Below are 25,727 nucleotides of genomic sequence, written 5' to 3'. Positions count from 1 at the left end.
TGGAGAAAAAGCTCTTAATTAAAGTGCTTCAGAACTGGCACCAAATGAGTGGTGAGATACCAACAAATAGGAGAGACCTCAGGGGAAAAAAAGTAGCAGAAATCAGGATTGTGGAAGATTTTGCCTATAATTTGGAGGAAATGTAAGAGCCCAGTGTCAACCTTGCTGTGCCTAAATTGGGATATAATGGTCTGAGTGCCAGAATTTATTAATCCAAAGAAAAAGAACTCTTTGACTGGTGCAGCCAGGAGGTTTGTCTGTGTGAAGCTAGAAATGGGAGGAAATGGAGAAGGATGGTTTAATAGTTTATTAGGAGAATGTATCACATAATGAGATGGGTTTGCCTGCAGGCCCAGCTCCTCACTGGGGAGCTTCATCTCCTGAAAATTCTTTAGCAGCTCTTAAAACCAACACTTCCTTTGCAAGCCCATCAAATACCTTATCTAATATTCCTTCCTAGCCTCTTTTTTTGGGCTACTTTTTAGTTGTAATTTGTCTTTTTTTTTTTGCTTAGCTCTGTAGATATTAGATAATGTTAAGCAGATATTGGTAATGTTAAATAAATGAAATGGATAATGGATCTCAAATGTTTAAGTTCATCATTTTGTAGATGTATTTCATTGTGTTAGGCTGGTGATTGGGACCCTGTTCCTGTTTACCACCCCTTCCTAGTGCATTTTTAGGGCTGCTGCTGCTGTACAGCTCATCCTTGGGTTTGCTGAAGCCTGAGGACATTCCCTGGGGCTGCTTCTGGAAAGGATTTTGGGTGCTGCTGTTGCAGTGGGAGAGGAGCAGGTTTTGAATATGTCCATCAGGTTTTTTGAGCCCGTGCCCAGGTGATTCCAGGGAAGGAATACTGGTTCACACTGTAAGATTCACACCTTCAGGATCAGGGATGCTCTGCCTGCTTTGTGTCTCCCTGGAGCTCGGGGCTGGGATAACACTGAGACATCTGGGTTGTAACTGCATCTATTGCAAGCCATAAAAATTCAGATAAAAACCCTGCTGTGCATTAAAGACTGCCAATAGAAACTGCAGCACGAGATGTAGTGATGGGCTCTTAATTTAAGGAGACAAAAACATGTTCTTGAGCACTCCAGCATGGAGTACTACAGCTTTATGCCCTGAGCAACTCACTGGAGCCGTTCATAAAGTAAATAATTTAGATGAAAAGTTTCATCAATTATAAAGCTCTGAAAACAGTTCCTCAGGTTGAGGATTAACTTGCCTGAGGATCAGATAAGGATAAATCAGAACAAAACCACTATTGCACTTGACATTTAGTATTAGAATTACTTTGCAAAGCTATTTATACCGTCTTTAAAACAAGAAATGAGATGTGAGAGGTGAGCAGAAGGGAAGAGTGGAATCTGAGCTGATCCTCTCACTGAGGAAAAAGGAAATAAAAATTTGTCTGACATCAGGTGATTTTAAGCAGGGAAGCTTTTAACCCTTCCGAGTAGATCTTTGGGCATGGCTGAGGAGATCAGCAAAATGAAAAATACACAGCAGAGTAAATGCAATCTAGATTGGTATCCATGGAAATCCCACGTGGATTTATCTGGCATTAGGCTCGAGCAGAGTCATTCACCTGTTGGGTTTCACTGGTGTGAGGGGGACCAGAATCCTGTGGCAGTGGGAACAGTTTTCCATTGTTTTGGAGGAGTTCAGAGCTCTCTGCTCACCAAGGAGTGTGGCAAGGCTGGAAAATCTGGGTGCCCCTCCAGAGCTTGTCAGGGAGCAGCTTTTACCTGGAGTCAATAACTCTCTCAGATGGGTTCCACTCACCTGCTGCTCATTCCTGCTACAGCTGTAAAAATTGAGCATTCTCTTGGTTTAGCAGTGTTAGAATGCTGCAATAACTCACTTTGGTGTAATGCAGGGGAATGCATAAAAAGCCTCTGCTGAGTTTTGATAGTGTTTTCCTGTAATGATGCCCATTAACTGGGTGTAGTCATCTCTCCAGTTTTCCAATTTTTTTTTGTCTTGCTGTGCTGGTACATTGGATAATAAATGGGAAAAAAAAAAAAAAGCCCTAAAAATGTGCCGTGAAAATGCTGATAAATATGTAAATACCAGCAATATCTTCTTTTGGACTATTACAATTCCTACAGTCTAAAGCTTCCCAAAACTGCAAAATGAACAGGCACTTTATGACAATTAATATTTATGTGTTAAAAACATGCCTGTTACTGAAACAAGAATATCCCATCCATCATCACTAAATATTTTACAGTGCAGAACTTTAATACCCTCCTTTCTGTGTTTTGAAAGATAGCAAATAATTCCGAAATAGCAAATATCATTAAGTTGCATTTAACAAAAAACTTGGAAGGTTTCAAATGAGATAACATAAACTTTGAGTTCATTCCAAACAGCAATTCTCTGGATGAACCTCTGGTTTCATTAAACTCACTGAAATGTCTTCCTGCTGACTTCAGCATGCCAGCATTTCGAAAAATAAATTGAAATGGGATCTTTAAGAGTTTTCTTCTTGATGAGTGGCTGGAGCTAAAGCCATTGAGCTGTGCTTTTCTGTGCATATGTTATTTAGCTCAGCCAGGAGGTCTCGAGGTGAAGATAATGTCTGGTGGGGATGAGGGAATGTGAGCAGGAAATAATATTTCTCTTTGAAATAATCCATCAGTAGCTGTGCTATCCCAGAGGCCCCTTTTTATGGAGATGCTGCAGATGTGGAGCCCCCTTTTCAGTGCTGAGGGAAGCCAACCATGCAGGTGGACATTCCTCTTAGGGATATTTAAACCTTAAAAGTGATGGAAAAGCCCCAAAGTCCAGCTCTTTATTTATTGCACTGCTGCAGGGCGCAAGTGCAGCCTGCAGACATGGGTTTGGGGACATTTTTAGCTTTGTCCTTCTGGTATCAGGGGTTTCTATGCAGCAATTGAATAGGAGGAAGGAATTAATTTGATTTAGCCATGTCAAGCTGAAAATGAAGTTCCTCCTTGCACATCCTTCGAGGAACCCTCAATGGTCTGGATTTAGCTGCCATCCGCTCTGTCTTTACTGGTATATTTTTGGACTTCCTCTGCTGATAAATATTTAGAGTCTGTTTATCTTTCATCTCATTTCTGTTACATAGTGCTTACAGATTTATTTTCCCCCCATAAATACTTATTACTGCAGAAATTGGTGTTGCAAGCCTTGATATTGCAGTGCCAGCAGTTCTGTAATTTTAATTGAGGCTGGCTGACAGTACTTCTATTAATTATCCAGGAGAGGCTTATGGCTTTCCAAAAGAGAAGTGTATTTCTGGCTGGAGGAGTTTGAAGGGGAGTTGTAATTGCTTTATGTCTGGAGTGCAGGTTTAGGTGCAGGAGGCTTGGCTGGATTAGATGTGGCCATTGCTGAGGATCAATAAAGCATGAAAAGGGGAAAAGCTGTTTCAAATTTGTAAAAGTTGTAGCCACCGGGATGCTGCTAAGCTCGGAATGAAAAATGCAGCTGTTTCTTTAGGGTTTAATTAAAATCCAATGAAAGACAATTCAGAGACACCTGAGTTGATATTAATTACTTTGAGCATGTGAGAGATTGGAGCAGGTGAAGGATTTCCTTCACAAAATTCTGCAGAGCCTTTTCCTATAGCCTGGCTCTGTGTAATTCTCACTGGTGCTGCCCAGCTAAATCTTAATGCTCCCTTCCTGTGCCTTCCAAATTCCTTTGTGAAGTTGTGTTTTTCCTGATGTGAATATGACAGTCCCACTTTAATTGGATAACAGCAGTTGTCACCCTGCAAGAGGGATTGTGATGCCCAGGGGCCTCAGAAGTATCTGAGTGAAAATAAATAAATAAAACATCTAAAAAGCTTTGCTAAGAAGCAGTAAATTTAAAAATTGATTTGGTTAACAGCATTGAAATGAGGTGCCTTATTCTATTACAGCTTAAAGCCACCAGATGTCACTTATTTTGTGCACCACTGTTCTGGGGAGAAGCATGCCCTTGGTATGGAAAAGATTTTTTAAAAAAGGGTAACTTACTGTGAGTGGCTTTGTTTCTGTTTGTGTTCCCAATTGGCAACTGTCTTTCTTGATAAATATTTTCATCTTAAAATAGATCATATAAACTAATTTCTCACAGATCAGACAGACTTGCATTTTTTATGAGCCTTAAATGTCAGCAGTGCCATTTTGAGATTCAGTCTTTAAGAAAGTAATTAATAGGTTTACTCCATTTTCAGAAGGGGGAATGTACATTTCACAGATAGGATGGGTTTATTGCTATGAACAGTTGTAGCATTAAAGACACTTCAGCCAATGGCTCACACAGATATTCATCTTCAGCCAAGTTAAAAGCAGTGAGAGGAGTTTTAAAGTCATACAGAAGGGTGGAATTCCTCGTGGAGAGGGAGAGGAATACTTCTGAAATCAGAGACCAGCATCTTCTTCTCGAGTTCCTCCTCAGGGTTTACAGGCTGCAAGGAGCAGTGGAGCAAAGGTAGATGTGGATGTGTCTCTAAAGAGGAAAAACCAAAAGCACCCAAAGCAAAGCTGGATTTCCTGGCTTGGGTGGGCATGGCCAGTGCCAGGGAGCTGGAGGAGGTGACAATTCCTCAGCACTGAGAGCCAGCAAAGGGCTCCTGTCCCTGGGTGTGTGTCCTGCTCCAATGGGCTTTCCCTCCTGTAATAAAAGGGCCAGGAGAGCAGCTCCTTTTAAAGGCTTTTATGGAGGACAGCTCTGGGTGGGGAGCCCGGGGGTCGATGTAGAGGAGGAGGAGGAGATCAGCTTTGTCTCTCAGCAGAGCTGGGGCTTCCATCCTCATGGGAATCCTCAGGAAAATAACAGCAGCCTCTTCGTCTGGGGGTGTCCTGTGGACCAGGTGCTGTAGGGTCATGGTGATGAGGCAAAAATACCCTGGTTGGTATTTCCATGTACTCTACTGTTTTCCCTACCTGGCAGAACCGTTTTTAGCCTTGGATGTTATATTGGCTCATGGTTTTTAGGGGTTTTTAATTACTAAATTGTGTCCCATGAGCACTGGCTGTTCCCCTGTTTGCCAGGCACCATTTTGGGAGGGTAATGGAGAGAGTGCTGGGACAGGATAACAACCAGGAATATTAACAATTTACGAAGAATTACAACATTAGCAACAACCAGGAATATTTTAACAATTTACAAAGAATTACAACATTAGCAACAACCAGGATTATTAACAATTTACAAAGGCAACATTAACAACAAATAGTCAGACATTAACAATTTTGGTCAACTTCTTGGGACAAGGTAAGGGACAGGCAACAAGGAGTACTAACAATTTACAACAATATGCAACATTAACAACAAACAGTCAATACAAACAATTATGTCAACCACTGGGACAGGGTAAGGGACAGACAACCAGGAGTATCAACAATTTACAAAGACATACAACATTAACAGCAAAGAGTTAACACAAACATCAACAATTATAGTCGACTAGGTAGACACACATTAACACAAAACACATTTCCCCACACCTCCCATTACCAGAGATGCCAAATTGAGAGGTGCAGACTCTCTTTCTGCTCTCTGGTAACATAACCCTCATGCTCTTTCGTTTTTTTGGCCTGTACTCAAAGGGCAGCACCATTAAAAAAGGAAATTTAATTTTCTGGACTTGAAGCAGAAAGGATGAAAATTGAGTGCTTTCCTGAAGGGTAATGATTAGTGATTTTTTTTCCCTCACAATAGTAGTAGTGTAGTTTTTTTACATTTTAAATGTCTTCTCCCTCAGATTTCAGCTTGGGGTGGAGTCCTACTCACTCTGTGGATCTCATGCAGGTTGGAGGATGTAAATCCACAGCTCTAAGTGAATGATGTGAGAGCTGCTCTCCAAATAATTTTCCATTTCAGTCCTCAGGAGTGGCTGTGCTGAAAGGCTACCTGCCTTCATTTTTCATCTGAGGTGAAAAATGTACTCTAGCATGGCATTCTCTAGCTGGAGGCAGAGTACATGACACATTTCCCCTCCCTTTTTCCTCTGTGCTGGAGCAAAAATAGAGGTGAGCAAAACACTCCTTAACTAATAGAAACAGTGTTGGCTTCCAAATGCAGCAAATTTGTATTTTAGCACCTCGTATGAAACCAATTATATTAATGAGGGCTCCAGATCTTAACTGGGAGTTGTTTATGACAGGGAGGGTTTCATTTCCTTACTGCAAGTCTTGCACCATTGCTCCTGAAAATGCCATCTGCCAGCTCTGGCCCCAAAAAGTCCTGCCTGCCACTGTTGTGCAGGGAGATTCTGGCACAGCTCTGGGATGGGGAGTGTGATTGCAGCTTGGGAAGCTGGGAAAATTCACTTTCTGTGTCTGTTGAGCTTATGAAAGGCTGAAATTCATTTTGTTTAATATGGTTACTGGGAGAAAGTCAGAGTCAATGCTGTCTGCCTTAGATGGCTTATTTAGAAATTGGATTGCTGGTGGCATTCTGTCTTGTGTAACACATATCTGAATTTCATTCAAAATCCCTCAATTCCTAGGTAATGGGATTCTGGATGGTGAGTTAGGAGATCTAGGCTTTTCTTGGACTTGTACCATTTTATTCCAAATGATATTACAGGTGACACATGTCAGAACTCTGCCATTTTGTCACCCAGAGATGGAGAAGCACCTTTGAAAAACACTCTGAGGTCTGATGTTGGGATTTACACATCCTTTCTGGACCATAACCACACCCCAAGACACATTTGATTGCACTCTGGGCTGAGGCTCCTGTGTATGGCATGAATGGTTACAATTGCATTTTCTCATTTAATTACTTATCACCTTGGGCAGAAGCGTCTCTGTAACAATACTGACAAAATAATACACGTTGTATTTAACTTTATCCATGTTTGGATAAAACATTTTGTCTGTTCCAGATCAGTTTTATTGGCCCTATACAAGTAACCTAAAGGAGGAAGAGTAAGAATAACATCAAATACAAGTTTTCACATGCAAAGAAAGAAACCCATATAATTGTAAGGTTTCATTCTGATTTTCTGTTCTTTTCAAAGTGTAATTTAAAGCACTGAGCCATGCAATAAAGAAACTGAGGTGTGTTATCAGCATATGATTTATTTTTTCACTTAATAAGAAGAACTGAATTTTTTGAGTTTATAGATTATTCTGAACTTCTTCAGCCACTTACTTTGATTAAAAATGGTTTGGATGCTGAAGGCATTTTCCAGGATCTAAACATGCAGGAAAACCTGCAAATTAAATCAAATGATGAGTGGTGAGACTTCTTTCTCTCCTTCACTTAGGATGGTGTTCTAGAATGCCTAATTTTCCACATGCTGGTGAAGTAACTGCTGTAAAAGGAGCAGGACTTGGTTATTCACATGGAAAAATCCACATGGAAAGAGTGGTTTGGGTTGGAAGGGACTTAAAAGCTCGTCTCATTCCAGCCCTTCCAGGCTGCTCCAAGCCTTGTCCAACATTTAATTTTAGTCCAGGAGGGCCAGAGAACCCATCCCTGGGTGCCCTCCCTTGTGGACTCTGCTCTGGAGCTCTGCAGGTCAGCTCCTGAAGCTCAGAGATGCACCAGGGCATCACCACACTCCAGGTGCCACCTCCCCACTACAGCAGGAGCACAGAGAGGAGCTCCTGGAGCAATTCTTTGGCCAGAGGGTGGAGGTGTTCACGGCAGGGGCACCAGAGGAGTTCATGATGCAAAAACTCAACCAAAACAACCAGTTTGGGTTCAGACTCAGGAGGGCTCTCCCAGCTGGGTGACAGTGCTGGAGTGCTGATCATGTTTGATGGTTGGACTCAGTGATCTTAGGGTTTTTTTTTCCAGCCTTAACAATTCCCTGATCAGGCTGCTGCGTTCACACTGGAGCTGTTGAAGCCAGAGCTCTGGGCTGTGGGCAGCACTGCTCCTTGGATGTCTCCTGTAAAGGACATCAAGCAGGGTGGAGGGGCTGCAGTGTCCAGACCTGCTCCAGCCCAGCTGCTGAGTCACATTCCCAAAGATTTGATGGAATACGTGGCATTTCTTGGCATTTTGTTGCACTCTGCTGTCTTTAGCTATGGGAGTGGAGTGATCTTTGCAGGAGACAAAGATTAATAGAGCTTGTGGTGGCACCTGCTGTGCTTTTTAAACATTGCTCTGGAGGGTGGAAAGTGCCAAGGAAGCTGAGCACAGGGCAGCTTCTACCATGCCTTATTCCCAAAACCATACAGCTCCTTTTAGGGCCCACTAAGAAGTAACTGAGTGGCATTAGTGACAGGACAGCTGAGAACAGAGCTGTTTTTTCACATTTCTCTGGATCTGAGGCACCAACAGAAGAGTTTCCTCTTGCAGCTTGATGCATCAGTTGGGCTGAGCTCTGCTGCTGACTAATGCAGTTATCTGTATATAATATGCATATTTTATTTATCATTGCTTCATTGTGGCCAGGGGTCACTTTAGAGTAATGAACATTGCATTCCTCGAAGCTTGAGTCCTCACTCATCTCATAAGGCTTTAGGGGTTTTCTTTAGTGTTATTATTTAGGTTATATAGCAGTACTTAGAAGAATAAAAGGGCTTGGAAGCCATCTCTTCCAGCCTAAGATATCCCAGGAAGCTTTTATGTCAGCGTAGTCCTTGCTGCAGAAATAGATTAAGGAATTTCTAATTTATTTCGCATTAAAAACATCCCCTCCAAATGCATCTGTATGCTCTTGATGCCTTCTTAGTCTCCTGCATGTTTGAGAGCTTTGAATGCATTAAGAGCCTAAACCAAGTTATTACATTAATCTCATGAAATCAAAGATTCATATCTTTGACTCAAGGTAAACACCATCAGCAACAGAGAAATTTAACAGATGGAAATGCATTTCAAAACTTGGGAGGCATTTTTGCTGGAGATTTTTTTTTTGTTAGATATGTTAATTCTGCTAAAGTTGGAGTTTGTGAGTTCCTGCAGAGTATTTTTTGGGGTATATTCTGGAGATACTTCTAGTTCTTTGCAGTTTTATAATGTTAACACAGTTTCAATCTTTCTGCATTAGAAACTGAGCTTTTTGGGTTATCATTAACAGTCATGCATCTGTTCTTGAAAGTCTGGCTGCCAACTGCAGTTGATGGAATTTGTGTCACTTCAGATTCCTTGTGTGATTTGCCTCAGTAAAGGGTTTATTTCAAGCAGTGGAACCCGAGCTCAGAACTCGTGTTGGTGCCATTTCAGCTGCAGTGTCCTGTAGCTGCTCTGTGTCCTCCTCTATTTGTCTGGAACCAAATACATCAACAAGCACTGCTGCTTGAAAATGAAACCTCATTTTACCTCCCACTGTTCACTTTTGTGCTCTGCTGCCTCCAGGGACGTGGGGATTTTTCAGTGGAGTGAGAACATGGAGCAGAGCATTTGGGAGCAGCTGTGCTCCCTTTCTCCTTAGACCTCTGGGCTGTCTCAGGAGATGCTCTGTCCCACAGAGCAGATATTGGAGCATCCTGGTCCCAGGCATCCCTGTGTAGCTCCAAAAGGTGTTCAGGGAGGGATCAGTAAGGATGTGAATAAGGCATTTGTGCTATCTCAGAGCTCCATCAAGCGTGGGCTTTGTCTTCTCAATTTCTCACTTCAAAACCTTAAAAAGTGAATTTTGACCCCTCTGCAGTTCAAGCAGAGGGAGACTGGAAGGTTATTTTGGGACACTTTCCCAATAACACAAGTTAAGTAATTAACATATCCATCAGAAAAAAAAAAAAAAAGTCTCTTGGAGCATTTGCCTTGGGTTTCCTCTGCCCACAAATAAAGACCATGTAGTTTGCTAAGCTAAATGTTGTCTTTATACTGCAGAAAATATTGCAGAAGAGGCAGGGTGTGAGGGGGTGCATGCCAAATTTCTCTTGGTACATTCATCATTATGCAGAATTGGGGTTTTGGTTTACTTTTCTAATTTCTTTTCCCCCTTGGTTTCTTTTCATGGAAATTGAGTAAAGAACATTCTCAGATTTTTATCTTGTTTGTTTACAGTCTGGAGGCCAGCTAAGCGCAGTGTAAGGCATGAAAAGGTATTTGTGGTTGTGTTCTTTCCAAGTGGAAAACAAGCACATTGAAGCCAAACACGGGAGAAACCTGCAGGAATGGAGAGTCAAGTCAAGGACTCCATGGTTCAGTGGCTGAGGAACAGATTTTCTCATTATTGTCCTGGACATTGCAGTGTTTACTCACTGGGTTCCATATGTAGCATGGAATTTTCCCCCTTTTGTTATGACTGCTGTGAACTGGGGGCTTTGTGCAGTTGCAAGATTCCTGGGCTGGAGTTTTGCCCTGTCATGAGAGCAGCATCAAGAGCTGTGATATTTTTGAGAGGCTGGTGACAGAGTGCAGCACATCCTCTCTCCTCCACTGGTGGGAATCAGTAAGTTGAGATATTTGGACTCTTCTGGAGCTTGTGATAGAAGTGCTGCTCTTTAGATGTGATGACATGAAGGTAGGAGAGGGCAATCACGAGAGTTTAATCCATTACTAAATGGCTTTGGGTTCCACATCAGGTGTGTGCTCCACCAACCACACATACCTGGCCACAGTGCCTGGGGTGTAGAGCTGCAGAAATGTCTTCAGAATGGTGGCCTCTTATAAACTGCTTAATAAAAAATTATTTTTGTGTAGTTAAAAAGCACAGAGGAGTGAGTGATGGAGCCCAAGCCTTTGATGAAATACTTAGGAATAGTGGTAGGAGAATTTGGAAGTAAATGTTGCTTGACTTCTGCAGAATAAACACTTTTCTAGGAAGCTGGAAGCAGGATAATGATATTCTATCAAAAAGATTTTGCTTAATTAGGTGTAGCCAGCAGTTACCTGCAAGAATTTTATCTGATGATATTTTAGAGATAACTAATTAGAAATTTCTTGAGAATGCTTAGAGCTTTCTTGGGTTTTCCACTTTGGGCTCTGAGTCTGCTTCACTTTGTAATAAACAAAGTGGTTCCTTGGTTAATGGGCTGAGGTTTATCTGATGTGTCATTGCTTAAAGAATTAAAGTTGTTGAACATTTAGAAAAGTTACTACTAAGCTTGGAACAGAGTTGGGGTTTTTTTTAAGTACAAACAAAGCCCCAGTTGTGATTTGGCATCAATGAATAGTTTGAGTTGAGTAATTTTTGTTTGAATTTACAAGAAACTTTAATGACAGACTCTAATGCTGAGTTTGTCTTTTCAGGATGCAGCTGTGTATGTTTCCTTTCACCCACTCAGCACTAGATGAAAGATGAAATGCCCTATTCATGAAAAAGCACTTACATGGTACTTATGTACAGATGAGATACGTTTTTCCATCCATTTCAATGCATGTCTCTCAGAGAAGGTATCATATATGAGTCACAATGAAAAGAATTCAGATGACTCTGTTAAGATAGTAAAGTTTATGGAGGAAATTCAGCTTGGGGGTGGAGGAAAATCCCTTCTCAGCCACTAAAAATCAAATGAGCAGCTGCGAGCATTTGCCTTGCTCTAGAATTGCCATAACTGTATTGTGTTTAAAGCAAAGGTTAGACTCATGAAGAGTGGATCCCCTTTCAGAAAAACTGCTTATATATGAAGTGTGAAGGTGTATCAGATGAATTCTAGTAGATGCCATTTGGTTGCATTGGTGCATGCAAAACCATTTTGCCACAGCATGAGATAAACAGGCACCAAAGGCATTACGTGATGCAAATTCTATTTATTCCATGCAATGTTATTCATCCCTCAAAAGCAGCCTTAAATTAGCAGCTGATCTCTCACAACCCACAGGATTTAGCAATTTGTGCTGCATACCCCTTGCAAAGTGGCAGAAAGTATTAGAGATCAGATGGTGGATGGAATATGTTCCTCCCTTTAAATCAACCTGAGGCAGCAGCTGCTAAAACCAAGGAAAATCAAATGTGTAAAAGGGACAAGATGGTAGTCAGAGTAACTAACTCATAACTGTGAGTTATGCCCACTATTTTGCAGCATGTCAAGGCTGAAAATGCTTGGCAGGACGTTGGAAATACTCTCAGAACATTTTTTTCCCCCACGTGCTGGTTCTGGACCAGTAATCAATGCAAGAGACAAAGAGCTGGGCTTAAAATAACTCGACAGCACTGACAGATCCCTCCTGCAAATCCAAGTGTGCTACCCCAGCTCTCCACCTCTCCCTTGGCTAAGAGTCAGCTGCCACACTGGCTGTGAAGGTTTATTTTCTTTTGCACAGTGAAGTGATTCCACTATCCCAGCTTGCTCCAAGCCCTGTCCAACCTGGCCCTGAACGCTTCCAGGGATGGGGAATCCACAACTTTTTCTTGTGTTCAGGTGGAGTGATGAAATCACTGTGCTGTCCTCACCTAACTGAGCTCTGCATCGAGGGAAAACCTTGTGTTTCTGTCGAGTAAGTTGCTCCAGAAGAGCTGTTTGAGTAAATTGCAGCAATATCTTTGCAGAGAGTCAATGAAGCAGCCTTGGGAGCCTGAAATTAAACAGGATTCACAGTGGATAGAGAGAACCAGGTAACTACAAAACAGCTGGGTTTGAGATGTGAGCTCTGTCAATACCACACCAATTCTTTGCCTCGGGCTTTTTCTGAAGATAAACACTCATTTATTTCTGATTACAGCCTGACTGCAGGGCTTATGAGAGCTGTATTTAGAGATGATATTTTTTTTCCCTCTTGCCAACCCCCAAACCTCTTCAGTTTGTTCGATAAAAATAACTGCAGTGAAAGAGCTTCATAACAGATCCAGCCTTCGTGCTCTGTGGTTCCCTGTTGCACTCACACACAGAACAGGAATTTGGCTGATTTGTGGGATGAGAGTGGGATGTATTCCTTGAAAGAGCAGGCAGGTAAGAATTTCTATTATTGTATATTATCGTGATGTCCTGTGTTGGAAATGAAACTTCAGCAGCTGTTTGGTCTTATTAGAAATGCAATACAAACATTTCTGGCAAGGCCAGCCTTATCACATTCACTTTCTGTACCTGAAGTTGTATTTCAGGTGATCCCTGTGCCTTCCCAGGGAGCTCTTTGTTTTTGCTTTGTTTGTTTGTTTGTTTTTTTTTTTTTTTCCATAAAACAAAAGAAAGTACATAGGGCAAATTTAGACTGAACAATTCTCATGGATATTAATTCATTGCACGAATTGTTTGACCTTGTACATCTGTCTTTATCTTATTTTGGCATTGGTGTCTCTCTGGAAATTTAAGTAGATGCATTTTTTTCTTAGGAAGTGGTAAAAATTAACTCCCAGTGGCAGCATCATCCTGGCTCTTGGTGAATCGATCATTTTAATGAGGGACTGGCTGGTTTTTGTTAAATAGATGCAATTTCTGGTTGTGTTCTGAATGTCAGAACTTTCTAATCTGGCCCCAGATTTTTGGGCAAGGAATCTGTGAGCCCCACAGGATGGGTGCATTGGTTTTTCCTTGTTTCCATGGAAGGACCCCCAGGACTGTGTGGGGAATATTGGGAGGTTGCTCACAGTTACTATGAGGATTGAAAATAAAGACACTAAACTTCAACCATGCAGAATGATTTCTGAAAGTGGATTAAAGTGGCTTTTTGTGAGAAGAAATGCACTGGAGTAATTTATGTAAAGACACAGTTTTTTCCTACAGTGTGCAACTCTTTCATATTCAATATAAACCTGTCAGCGATTCTGTAGCAAGGCACTGTGTGAGATGAATAGGAACTAAGGGAAGGGAAAAGATGAATTGCTGGAGCTGTTGCACATCGTAGGCAGCAAGTTTTGATCAGGAGTTGAGAAGCCAGTGTGTACTGCAGGCAAAATCCTGCTCCAAACATCCTCAGAAATGTATGAGAACAGCACTCTGCTGCATGTTTGTACAAGAGGGAGGATTTAAACACATTGATGGGAGCTCTACCGTGACACAGGAGCTCCAGGCTTGTGCTGCCACAGGTCGGGTGGCTGCTATTGGTGCTTTTTTTTTTCTTCCAGGGTTTTTGGACCTGTATTTTTGGAGAAATTGCTGATTTTTTGTTGTATTTTATTTCCCTGCCTGCAATTTTTATTCTGCAAGTAGCCCAAAACATAAGTGATGAATCTGATTTAGACTGATGTAAATCAGATAGAATGGAAAGAAGGAGCACTGAAGTCATTAAATATAATTAGTGGGCTGGGTTTTTTTTTTTTTCCTGCTGTAAAATGCTTTAATTTAAGGTAATACAGAGTTTTGTTATTTTGAGGCAGACCAAACAATAACACTTCAGAACATGTGGCTGTGGCATGTTAGGAGTGCAAGGAGCTGGACCTTGGTAATTTCCAGGAACTTGCACAAGGCTTCAAGTGCAATAACAGGTTTCTGGGGGAGGGCATGACCCTGCTGTCACTGATCCAGGTCAGGGAGCTCCCCTTCCCAATCCCCTTTTTTTTTTTTTCCTTTCTTCCAAGAATCCGTTTATTCAGGCAGTGTTTATGCCCTAACTGAGTGGTGATTCAAGCTCAGTAACTCTTTCCTGAGCATTGCAGCCCAAATAATGGGAGTCATCCTTATGTGATTGAAATGATTACTGTTATGCTGATTTTAGGGGAATTTGCTGATTTTTTTTTTTGCATGTGGAGCACAGAATTTGCTCATTCTCACATTTTATTTGGAAGTGTATGGATGAGAAAGGAGCAGATTGTGTTTGGATTAGATGCTGAGAAAGAAACCAGCTGGGTTATGGAAGAAGCCACTGTTGTTTTTTAGGGGAGATTGCTGATTCAGTGGTGGTTCAGGAGGTTTTCTTTGGCTTTAAAAGGCCGTGAAATTGATTCTTTAAAGAAAATTTCAGACTTGAACAAATGTTCAGCAGCTGTTCAACAGGTTGGGTGTGTAACCATGGGCTGTGGCCACCTATTCTTGTTTTTAGGATGTACATGTTTTCCAGCTGATTGACTTGAGAATGGTTCTATGGGTATATGCAGCATCTTGGGAGTTGTATTTATTGATGATTCTATAAAAATTAGGAGGTTTAAGTCTATAAAGGAGCTTTACATAACTTCAGTCTGCAGCAGGTTGCTGAGCTTTGTAATGAGTCCTGTGGCTTTTCTAAATCACTGTAATTGCTTTTTGCTTCTTTTTATTGTTTTGTTTTGGGGTTTTTTTCCCTTTTCTTTTTGCCAGAAGTTTGCAGAGGTCAGTGATTCATGATCCTCTTTTTATTGACATATCATCTTTCTGGCATCTTTCTGATTTCTCTGAGGTAAATAGATGTGAGTTCAGGCAAAGTTTATTTCCAAAAATGTTAACTTGAGGAGCCAAACGTGTCCAATAAGCAGGAGAGAGAAAACCTATTATTATTTCTCTCTTTTCCTTACATAATGTTCTTTCTTTTTAAATTTAGTTTAGATTTTATTACTTCTACTGGGGTGTTTTTTATTGAAATGGTACAACCTGCCCACTCACAGGATGAACTTCGTCCTGCTGTACAAATACCTCACTACCCTTGTACAAATACTTGAGGTTGTTTGGATGCTGCCTGTAGTCTGCTTCAGTTGTAACCATTTCCAGTAAGCTTAATAGCCAAAAAATATCTGTAATTGTAAGGTTTTTTTCAGGTTTTTTTGTGTCCAGAGGTCATAAATTTAACCTGCATGAACTGAAGAATGGCTGTTGTACTTGGACAGTGTTGCACTGGGTGACAGAGGAATGGAAAAGGAATTACATGCTTGTGCTGCATTGCTACTAAATATTGTTGGGCTTTTCCTTTCCATATGAAAATGTTACGAGGATTTCACTCCTCCAGCCTCACTTTGCCCTTTCATGTTTCCATTCCTCTTGATGTGAGTCATGGAAAGTTTATCATGGTATGACTGTGGGCAGCCTTTCACTTCCAGAGCTCCATCTCTGTGTGACTAATGCCAGCCTCGTCTGCACAGGAGCTTTCCAGAGGGAAACATTTCCACAGGGAAGTTCCTTTCTGGAGTGTTCATGGAGGGCGTGGGATCAGCTTTGCTCTGAGATTTCCAAAAAACATCAGCAGTGCAAACTGAGAACTTGATTTAAACAAACCTTCCTGATTTGGCAGGGAAGGCACTTAGGCAGAAGGAATATTTATCCAGATTAGTGGAAACAATTAGGAGTCTATGGATAAAATAACATAGCTGTTGCTCTAAGAATGGCATTAGATGTATTAAATTAGGAGCAATGTGATGTTACTGGCCAGATGATTCAGCAGTATTATCTTTTGTCCAATCTTTTGTTTGTTTTTTTTTTTTTTTTATAAAAGTGTTTATCCTTAATTTTATAGCATATGTAGCTTTTCAATTAGGCTTTATACTATCTAATCTGAGAGCTGATGGATTATTTTCTCACTTGCCTTAGACATCCACATTTTAGGTTGTGACCTGCCCATCAGGACAAATTTACATGAAATCTTCAATTCCATGATGTGAAGGGAGGAAACAAAGTGCTGCAGCTCCACTGACACAAACTCAGGGGAGCATTTATACCCCAGGATGAGAAATGTGTTCCTGATGTACCTGAAATGTGTTTATAAGAGGTTTTACAGCCATGCAAAACCATGTGCAGCCTTTTCATGTGATGGGAGGAGAAGCTGACTGTGATTGGAAGTAACGAGGCTACTGCAAAATTTAGCCTGAAGAGCACCAGCAAAAGTTTGATTTATCTTTACTTGAAAGTGTTTTGAATGAAAGGAAAGCATATTAAATATTAAGGAACTGATGACCTGGAAAACAGGTCATACACATAGGTGGAAAATCTGTTCAATCTGTTCCATCTTCTTCATAGAGGAGGAGAATTTCAGCTACATGACTGAGCATATGAAAGGAATTGCTTTTTATAGCCTTTGGTCTCTTCTCCCAAGGGACAAGCACTAGGACAAGAGGAAATGGCCTCAAGTTGCATCAGTGGAGATTTAGGTTGGATGTTAGGGAAAATTTCTTCATCAAAAATGTTGTTGAGCACTGGAAGTGCCCAGGGGAGTGGTGAAGTCACCATCACTGGAGGGGTTTAAGAGCTCCAGTGTAGCTCTCCATGTAATTCCATAATTTTGAGATTCCATAGCCATTTTGGTTGCAGTCTTCCCTTACAATCCTTAAAGAGGAAGGGGAGGAATTTTATGAAATGTTTGCTTAATAGGAATAATACAGAATTTCAAGTATTTTCTATGCAGTCGACAAAACCCGTGTGGATGATGAAAAATCAAGGGGAATCCAAGGGGAATGTCTCTTTTTACCCTGTCTGTGAGGTGAGTGGAGCCTGGTGGATGCTGTGTTTTCAGTGCTTTTTTTGAGCAGGCAGCTCAGCCCTTTACTGTTTGTTTCTGTGGTTCCTGCCAGTATTACCTGCCAGCCTCCTCTCCTGCATCCTGAGCCCCCAGCAGCCCCTCCTCTCATGGAATGCAGGAATTGCTCAGGGAAACTGGCATTAAAAGATCTCACCTGTTTGCTATTAAGTTCTCTGCTGCATATAAATACCTTTGTTAGCTCGAGCCTGCTTCAGTTTGGAGTGAAGTCCCCCTGGCTTCAGTGGGAATATATTGAAATTTAAGAGAGCTTTTCCTTTTTTTTCCCCCCACTCTGCTGCGTGTCATCTGTATATCCATGTTTCCTTCTTAGGTTATTCCCAGAGATCCTTTTTTTGATGAGGAGGGCTGCTTTTGGTCAAGGAGCTTGCAAAGGTTGCTGCTGATTTCTGCTCTGTGGTTGGGGCTGGCACACGTTAATGTACAGCAGACAAATGCAGTATAGACGTGATCATAAATAATTCACCCTTCCCTCCAACAAGGGGAAATTACATGCTACATTATTCAATATACAAAGACACTGCTTGTTGTGTAAAGAGAGTAATTTTCTGCCAGTGAACAGCCAGCAGCTTTGCAGCTAAAATATAAGGAGACACACATGGTTTATTACCAGCTCAAGCCTCATAACCTTCCCTCTGCCTGCAATCCACATCCTGCTGCTCTCAGGAGTGGAATACAAAGAGCTGACGTGTGCTGATGGCTGTGGTTGTGGCTGCTGGGCATGCTGGATGGAAGGAACAAAAAAAACAAGGCACTGTAGATGTCTTGATTTCATGGGGTGAATGGGGGAAATGAGGGAAGATCCTGCCCTTCTGGTGAGCATCCTTCATGCCATGGTAAAATCTTAGGGAATGAACTTTTATCAAAAACTTCTTGGGAAAGAGGAGGGAGTGGCACTAGGGATGTGTTTATTACGATTCAGGTTTTTAATTTCATGAACGTGACAGTGGAAAATCATGTAAAATGGTGTGTTGGCAACAAACAGTTATAAAAAAAAAATGAGATCAATGTCTCTATCCTGTTAGCTGGGTGATCTGTCATTGTCCTGTGATAGGTCATCAAACTGATCATCTAATTAAGCAGCCTGATGCAGTGCTTGTGCATGAGCTGGCAGAGTTATGGTTGCTGGTGGAACTTTAAATTTCCCCTCATGACTGATGTGATTAATATCTCAGTTTTACTGTAGCCTAAATATATTTCTATTTTTTCTCCCTGTTATCAGCTTCCTGATAAACCATTTTCTTCACCTGTCAAAGATGTAGTTAACATGGTTTTTCCTTGGCTTTGTAATATCTGTTGCAGATTTTCATGAGAAGTGTCTGCATCTGGGAAGGGTTCAATAAATTCCAATAAATTCCATTTTTTTAAACACAAAAATGGACATAGGATAGGGCAGAGGAGGTTATGTGGTTTTTCTAAGGTCCTGTGGTCTGTATTCATTAATGTATTTCTGATTGCTCTTTTTAAAAAAAATTAGAATTGATGTCAAATACACAAAACCTGGAATTGATCCCATAAGGCTAGCTCAGATAAATCTGTTCAGTCAGTGTCACTGAGCAGATTGCAGATCCCCGTTAGAAGAGGACTGGAAGATAAATTGGATTTTTTCTTTATTTTAAATAGCCAGTACAGAGGAACTGGTCTATGAAAACAAACAGCAAGGAGCTGGAGAGCAGAGGTGTGGGAGGGTCCTGAGGTGCATGTCAAAGAGGAGGAGTTCAGAGTATAAGAATTACATAAAAACAAAGGTGTAGAACGTGATAAATGTAATTGAAGAGATGCTGTAGGGTGGGTTTTGGTTACCAGATCTTTTCTAGATACTGCTTTAACCTGGAGCCTCTTCTTCATGCTTCCTTTTTTGAGAGGGGCTTTTTTCACCTTCCTTTTTTATCTTTTGTGCTGAAGGCCCTCATTTCCATCCTCTCTTTTTTACAGTATTTTTTTTTAATATCTATTTCTGTTTACATGACTTCCTCTATTGGATGTGGATGCTTCCTGAATCTGCCCTGGCACTGCCTTTGTCTCTGGCCCCCTTTTGTTCCTCTTTTTTGGTCAGGGTCTTATTTCTGCCTGAAATATTTACTTGAGAAATGGAAACTTCTCACTTCTTGTCAGGACTTCCCTTTCTTGCCCTCCTTCTCACCACCACTGGTGGAGTTTGGTCAACCATCAAAGTCTTTCCTATCTTGGCTTCTTTCCATAGTTCCTCTTTTTCTTTTGGACATTTTATGCATAAGAAAGCATAAACTTTCTAGATTTAACCCATATGAATCTGATTTAATATCTCTAGCTGTTCAAGCTTCTGTCAAAATCATCACAGCTTTGCTCCTTTGGTTTTTAAGACTGGTCTCTTTGAGAAGTCTTGCACTGATTTCTTTCCCTTTGGTTTAAATATAGTCAGTAATGATTATGCTGCAATTTCTGTCTGCCTCATCTGGCTTAGAGAATAAACTCGTTAAGGAAATGAACTTTTTTGGTGGGGAAGGAAAGTATTTTGCAAATACTATTGTTCAATATTTATCTAATTATTCTTGAGCCCCTGAGACACAGCCTACTTGCTCTGATTGCAGAAATCCTCCAATATGTGACAGTGCCCAGTGCGAGAAACATCAGAATACAAATAATTTTTTACAAAAGCACTTTGTCTCATACAAAAATGCAACCAGAAGGATGATGATGATAAATGTGGGATCTGAAGTGACTGCCCCATGTGATCAGGACACTTTTGTAGGAATGAAAGAGGAGTTATTATCTAGAATTATAGCAGTGTTGCTTAAGCATTAAAAATAGGTGTTGATAGAGCTAAAGGCAAAATAGTCAAATTGTGGGACTCATAATGGTAATGATTATACTTCTCTGATTTGGTGAGTAATAAGAGGACCCATCATTTGGTCCAGAAACCTGAGATGCTGTCATTAGCCTTTCCTTTGTGTCTGTTTTTTAATCCCTTCTCTTTGCTGAATGTTTTACTTGTGGCTTTTGATATTTTTTTTTTGTTTGGCTTTTTAACTCCCATGTTTGAAAGGAGACTGTTACTTTATCCCTGCCTCAAACAGGCTCCTACCCCACTTCAGGACTGTTAATTCAAGGTCCCCAGGAGCAGATAGAGTGTAATTATTTAAACCTGTGTCACTGGATACTGTCCAGAACTGCTCCCATATTCCAAGAGCAGATTAAGATTTGTTGTGTGGGTTAGTGAGTTGTGTAGTGTCACCTGTGGTAGCATCCAGCCATTGATGTGAGCAGGTGGGTGCTGGAAAACCAGGGGCAGCTCGCTGTGAACCTGGAGCCAAATATTTCCTGGGTTTAATATCTGAGTGCTGAATTAACAGGCCTGGCACATGGCAGGCATCCTTCAAACAGAAATCTGAAATGACTCGTGCTAGGTTGTGCTTTGCTGTGGCTGTGGATGATGGCTGGGTGTATATAAATATCTGGGTTTGTTTCTCTAGGTTGGACAATGCCTCTCTTTGGAAACACCTCTGGGAAGATGAAGCTTCCAGCAGCAGTAGTGCAGTTTGGAACCTGCTTGTTTTAAAGGAACCTGGACATTTCTACCCATATCTGCCTATTCCAGCATAAAGCAGAGGACAATGAGTTATTTTTATTTTTTGCATATTTTCACACTACAAAATAATTTTTCTTCCTTCTCATTTTGTTCGATGGGAAAAACTTGAGCCAGTTTTGTAGCTGATCCTTACTTCGCCACATTCCTCTTACTGAGCCAAATTCTTGGGAACCACATCCAGAGTACATCTATTTTTGTGTGTTGGTGGTGGTTGGGGCTTCTTTTTCTTCCTGTGACACATGTCACTTTTTATTCTGTTTTGAACCTGTCCTTTTGCATTGCTGAGTAGTTGTAGAACCACTCCAGGAACGAAATAATCTCAGACTTGCAGAAGATGACTCATACACTTCAGAAACGTTTTTATGGCTGTGCTTGGCTCATTAATGTAGGAGTTTAACAGTAGTAATATGAGGTATTGCATTAATTGCTGCATACATTTATTACCAAATGACTTGCACAGACAGTGTTTCAGATGCCGTGGACCTGATCACAATAACCAGAAGTGTCCTGTGTGCAGAGGAGAAAATAAAATCCCTTTGTACACCGACAGCAAGCAGATGAAGTGGCTCGCAGTTCTGGAAGTGAGGACTGATCACTGTGAGAGCTGGAATGGGTTCTTCTGTCTGAGGAAGGGGAAGCTCTGCAGTTTGATGTTTGGGCTGATCATAATGACTCTGGTGATGGTATCCTACATACTGACTGGAGCCAAGCATGGCCTGTTGCTGATCCCATCTCCCTTCCATTACGGAGCTTTTGCTAGCAATCCCAGCTTAATGGACAATGAAAGCCTTAGTGACATGAAAGACTATTACCAGCCTTCAAAAATGAATATTTCATATGTAAAGGATTATCCAAGCATTAAATTAATTATTGACACCATTACTTCGAAGATAGAGTTTATAACGAGGCAGCGCCCTGATTTAGAAGAGCTGAGGAAGCAAGAGCCACATGTAAGTATGAATTGAGGTGTGCCTTAAACTGTTTTACATCCTTATTTCAACGCTTTTGGATCAATCTTTTGCCTAGATAGAAAAAAGTGCAACTGCTTGGATGTTCATGCAGTGATTTACACCACCTAGAGTCTCCTGAATCAAAGCAGCTGAGAAGTTGATATTGTAGATCACATCCCTCTGAGTCACAGGAAGGATGGATGGGTTCTATAAATGGTCTTGACACCTGAAGCAAAAAATCAGGCAGTCTTCTGATAGCTGTACAACATCACTGAACTTTTACCTTCCCTCATGCAAAATCATTGTGACTTAGATTTACCTGTCACCTGAAATGACAAATAAGAAAAGAGCCTTTCTAATAACTGCTTGAAAGGGCGCCTGCCTGAAAATCATTGCAAACCTTGTATTTCAGAGTTAAAAACTGGAAGGTAATTTGATTTGAGTATTAGGTGTTTGACTTTAAAAATCAGCTCCTGGGGTTGCAGAGGAGTTGGGGGGATAATTGAGGCCCTTTCTGGCCTTAAAATAAAAGGATTTCTAAATACTTGTCTCCCAGTCCAATGGGTTGCACCATCAGAAGCAATAAACGGGGTCAACTTTGTAGGTAGAAATATCCAGGTAGTGTTTCTGTTCCCTCACCATGCTAAGTAAGAAAAGTATAACCGATTGCTTGCTGCCTTGACTGAAATTGTTGTTCTTTATGTTGCAGATGTTTTCGGTAATTCCTAACAAATTCCTTCCAAACAGCAAGAACCCTTGTTGGTACGAGGAGTACCGCGGGAACACAACCACGGATCCTTACGCCACCAACTCCTACGCGCTGTACTCCAAGCGCTTTCGGATCATCTTTGATTACCTCAGGAAGGTGTTTTGGAACCACCTGTACCACTACAAGGACAAACACTACCGCCTGCGCTGCCTCCCACACTTCTACATCATCGGGCAGCCCAAGTGCGGCACCACGGACCTGTACGACCGCCTCAGGCTGCACCCCGACGTCCGCTTCTCGGCCATCAAGGAGCCCCACTGGTGGACCAGGAAACGCTTTGGTGAGTCCAAATGTCCTTTGCTATCCAGGCAAGTTGTGTGTCTTAAGGTTTTGTAAGTATTCGGGATGGAGTTTATAGATTTGCGCCGTATTGGCTCGCCTAGAAACGGCCGGAGTTGATGGGTTTTGAGAAATCGAGGTGGTGGATGCTCAACTTGCTCAACTTCAATGTGTTTTGGGTTAAAACCTCTTGGGAAAATGCACATTTCGTTTGGTTTATTTGCAACAGCTTGGAAAATCCAAGCAGAAACAAAAACAGCGGATAAAACTGACCTTATGAATTTATAAAGACAAGAAGAGTTAGGTTGCCATGGGGGAGTTGAAGAGCAGCAGCAATAGTTTTGTACTGCAAACTGCTGTAAAACCTTTCTTACATCAATAAATGTTGGGTCACTGTTGAAAATTTCAGTCCTTACAGTTCAATAAATGCAGCTGTGGCAGGAGCTTCGTTAGTGCCACAGCTCCACTCAATGCTGATCAGTAGGGATGCTCTGCATGAGGAATCTCTCTCACACTGAGGGCCCTGCACATATTTTTGATACTTTTCCTGGGTGATATCAGTATTTCCATCTCTGAAGGCAGACTTGAATAGTTGGGGTTGTGGCCAACTGGAGCAAGAGGCATCCACCCCATGTGAGACACCTCCAAAAGGTGTCTGGGGCAGTGGGGCTGAGCACAGAATTTCATCTGTCTGAAGTGTTTTTCTGCTTCTTATCTCTCTCTGGATGCTGAGGAAGGTCAGTCTTGTGGTTAGAGATTAGATGAACTGCAGAAGACCCATTTTAATTTCCTAACTGCTCCCCTCTACACGTGGATGAGTGTTGTGCTTTCTGTATTCCACCCAGGAGCTGGATTTTCCTCTTCTTGGGTCTGGCTGTTAAGTGCTGGCACGCCCTCACTTTGTATGACTTTGGTATCAAAGATCAAAGACTTTTCAGTGATTTTACTGTTTCCAAGAGGAAGATTCTGCTTATTTTGGCGACATCTTAATTTCTGTTTCTCATTTGCTGTTGCTTTATGGCAGACACAGACCTTGGAACAGGAAAAACTGGCACTGGAGGGTAGATGAGAACTTTGATCACTACTTTCTTTTGGTGCTTTTCTAAGCTTCCTTGGAATGGGGAAATAATGAATTTCTGTGGCTAAAGACAAGAAAGGATGCTTTCTGAGGCGTTGGGACACCAGCAGTGCTGCTTCTGTTCTTTATTTTGAGATCAGACCTCAAATTCTTTATTTCTCCTACATGTGGTCTTGTCATTTCCAACTTGTTTCCCTGTGCCCTGGACCCCAGAAGAACCTTTGAGCTCCTGCAGACAGGGTTTTGTTCCTTGCTTCTTGGTGAGGAGCTCAGCCACAAAGATGGGATTTCATGATTTTGCTGTTAAATTTTCAGTTTTCTTCCTTCGCAAATGCCGTAAGAAAGTTGCCAAAATAAACACTTTGGACATTTTCTAAATACTTTTTTTTTGTAAAATAAGATGTAAAGCAATGTGGTGAAAATAGAGCTTTGCTTTTGAGATAATTTAGTTCTGTTTGAGAAACTCTGGAGGCACCAGTGTGAATTGAGGAGTGACACCAAGTCAAAGAGAAGCATTGTGGTGCTCCTTGAGGACCATGAGAAGGGACTTGTTCATCACAGTCAGCAGCTGACTGGAGACAATACATGGGAATTATAGAATAGTTTGGGTTGGAAGGGACCTTTAATCTCATCCCCTGCCATGTGCAGGGACACCTTCCACTATCCCAGGTTGTTCCAAGCCCCAGTGTCCAACCTGGCCTTGGACACTGCCAGGGATGCAGGGGAAGCCACAGCTTTTTCTCATGCTCATATAAAGTGATGAAAACAAGTGAATGTCAGCAAAATCTGTGGAGGATTTTGTGTTCCATGGTAGTGCTGGCAGGAAAGGCTGAACCCAACTGATGCTTTAAACTAAAATGTTTTACACCAAATAGTTTCCTCCACTTACATTAACCTCAACGTGAATGTTTGGAATCAATTTTGGAGAAGGTAATGCACCCAACCTCACTTCAGCAAGACCGGGCTCACTGAAGCTCTGAACCTGACCTTCCAAACAAGCAGAAGAATGTAAAAAATCAGGCTGGAGTGCATCTAACTTGAGAACAAGGGTGAATTCCTATCTCTCTGCTGGCACTCACAAACCCTCCACTTGCAGAGTCTTGTGGTCAGCCACTAGGGACTAAGTGCTGATCCTTCAAGAGAACATTCTTTGCATAATTCAGTATTTTGAAGTTGTTTTTTAAAGCTGGAGAATGAGGAAACATTGCAGAGCTCATGGTCTCATGGGAGAGGGATCTGTAGGAATGACCTTCTGATCATCTCAGCTGTCTGCCACTGAGAATGAAAGATCAAGTTTATTCCTGGTGGTTAATCCTTTAATTCTGCCTTAAAAGTACATTACCTAATGGTTACTATTTAAGAATTAAAAAAAGAAAAACAGAGAATATGACAAACACCCTCACAAGTGAAACTGAGACAGCCAGCAAGTGGTTATGACTCCTATGCTCCTGGCTATTAACTTGGTTTGGTTTCTAACACTTAAGCTGGACAAGAAAGTCTCTTTGTTCAATGGCATCCTCTGATTCAGTGGATTTTTATGAGACTAATTTCAGCTGAAGTCCAACAGCCCTCTGGGGAGGCCCCATTTCGCAAATCACTCCTTTCCCCTTCTGCTGGGATGGCTGATGCTCCACAGGACTTTGTCTCAGCTTGACTGTCTCTCTCTCCTGGCTCCTGGCCACTGCTTCTGTTCCCAGGAGTGGGGTGGCAACAAACCAAGGCTGTCTGTAGCTCACCACGCTTGCACTTTTTCCCCCCCTCAAAACAAGTCAAAATATGCTGTTGAACTTTCTCCTACCCTCATTAAATCCCACTTTCCTAAAGGGGAAAATCAGAGGCAATGGACAAAAGAACTCCCTTGCTGAGCTTTCCTCTCACATAATTGATAATTATTGG

General features: G+C 41.5%; 1 protein-coding gene across 2 annotated transcripts in view; it reads left to right on the top strand.

The window, feature by feature from the left end:
* CHST15 (carbohydrate sulfotransferase 15) overlaps positions 1–25,727 on the top strand; it is a 47,161-nt gene that overhangs the window by 5,402 nt on the left and 16,032 nt on the right. Inside the window, exons 1-3 of one of the 2 annotated variants that reach the window (XM_088169425.1) lie at positions 12,614–12,764; positions 20,640–21,705; positions 22,415–22,754. In XM_088169425.1, coding sequence (XP_088025551.1) covers positions 21,163–21,705; positions 22,415–22,754 — 883 coding nt within the window. In that variant the 5' untranslated portion in view covers positions 12,614–12,764; positions 20,640–21,162. Of the gene's footprint in view, positions 1–12,613; positions 12,765–20,639; positions 21,706–22,414; positions 22,755–25,727 lie in introns of those variants that run through there. The other variant, XM_088169424.1, reaches the window with a different exon arrangement.

Source organism: Sturnus vulgaris, chromosome 8 (assembly GCF_052056855.1).
Source record: "Sturnus vulgaris isolate bStuVul1 chromosome 8, bStuVul1.hap1, whole genome shotgun sequence".
Classification (NCBI taxonomy): Eukaryota; Metazoa; Chordata; class Aves; order Passeriformes; family Sturnidae; genus Sturnus; species Sturnus vulgaris.
Note: the sequence above shows the minus strand (reverse complement) of the source record. Positions and strands in the feature narration are given on the sequence as shown.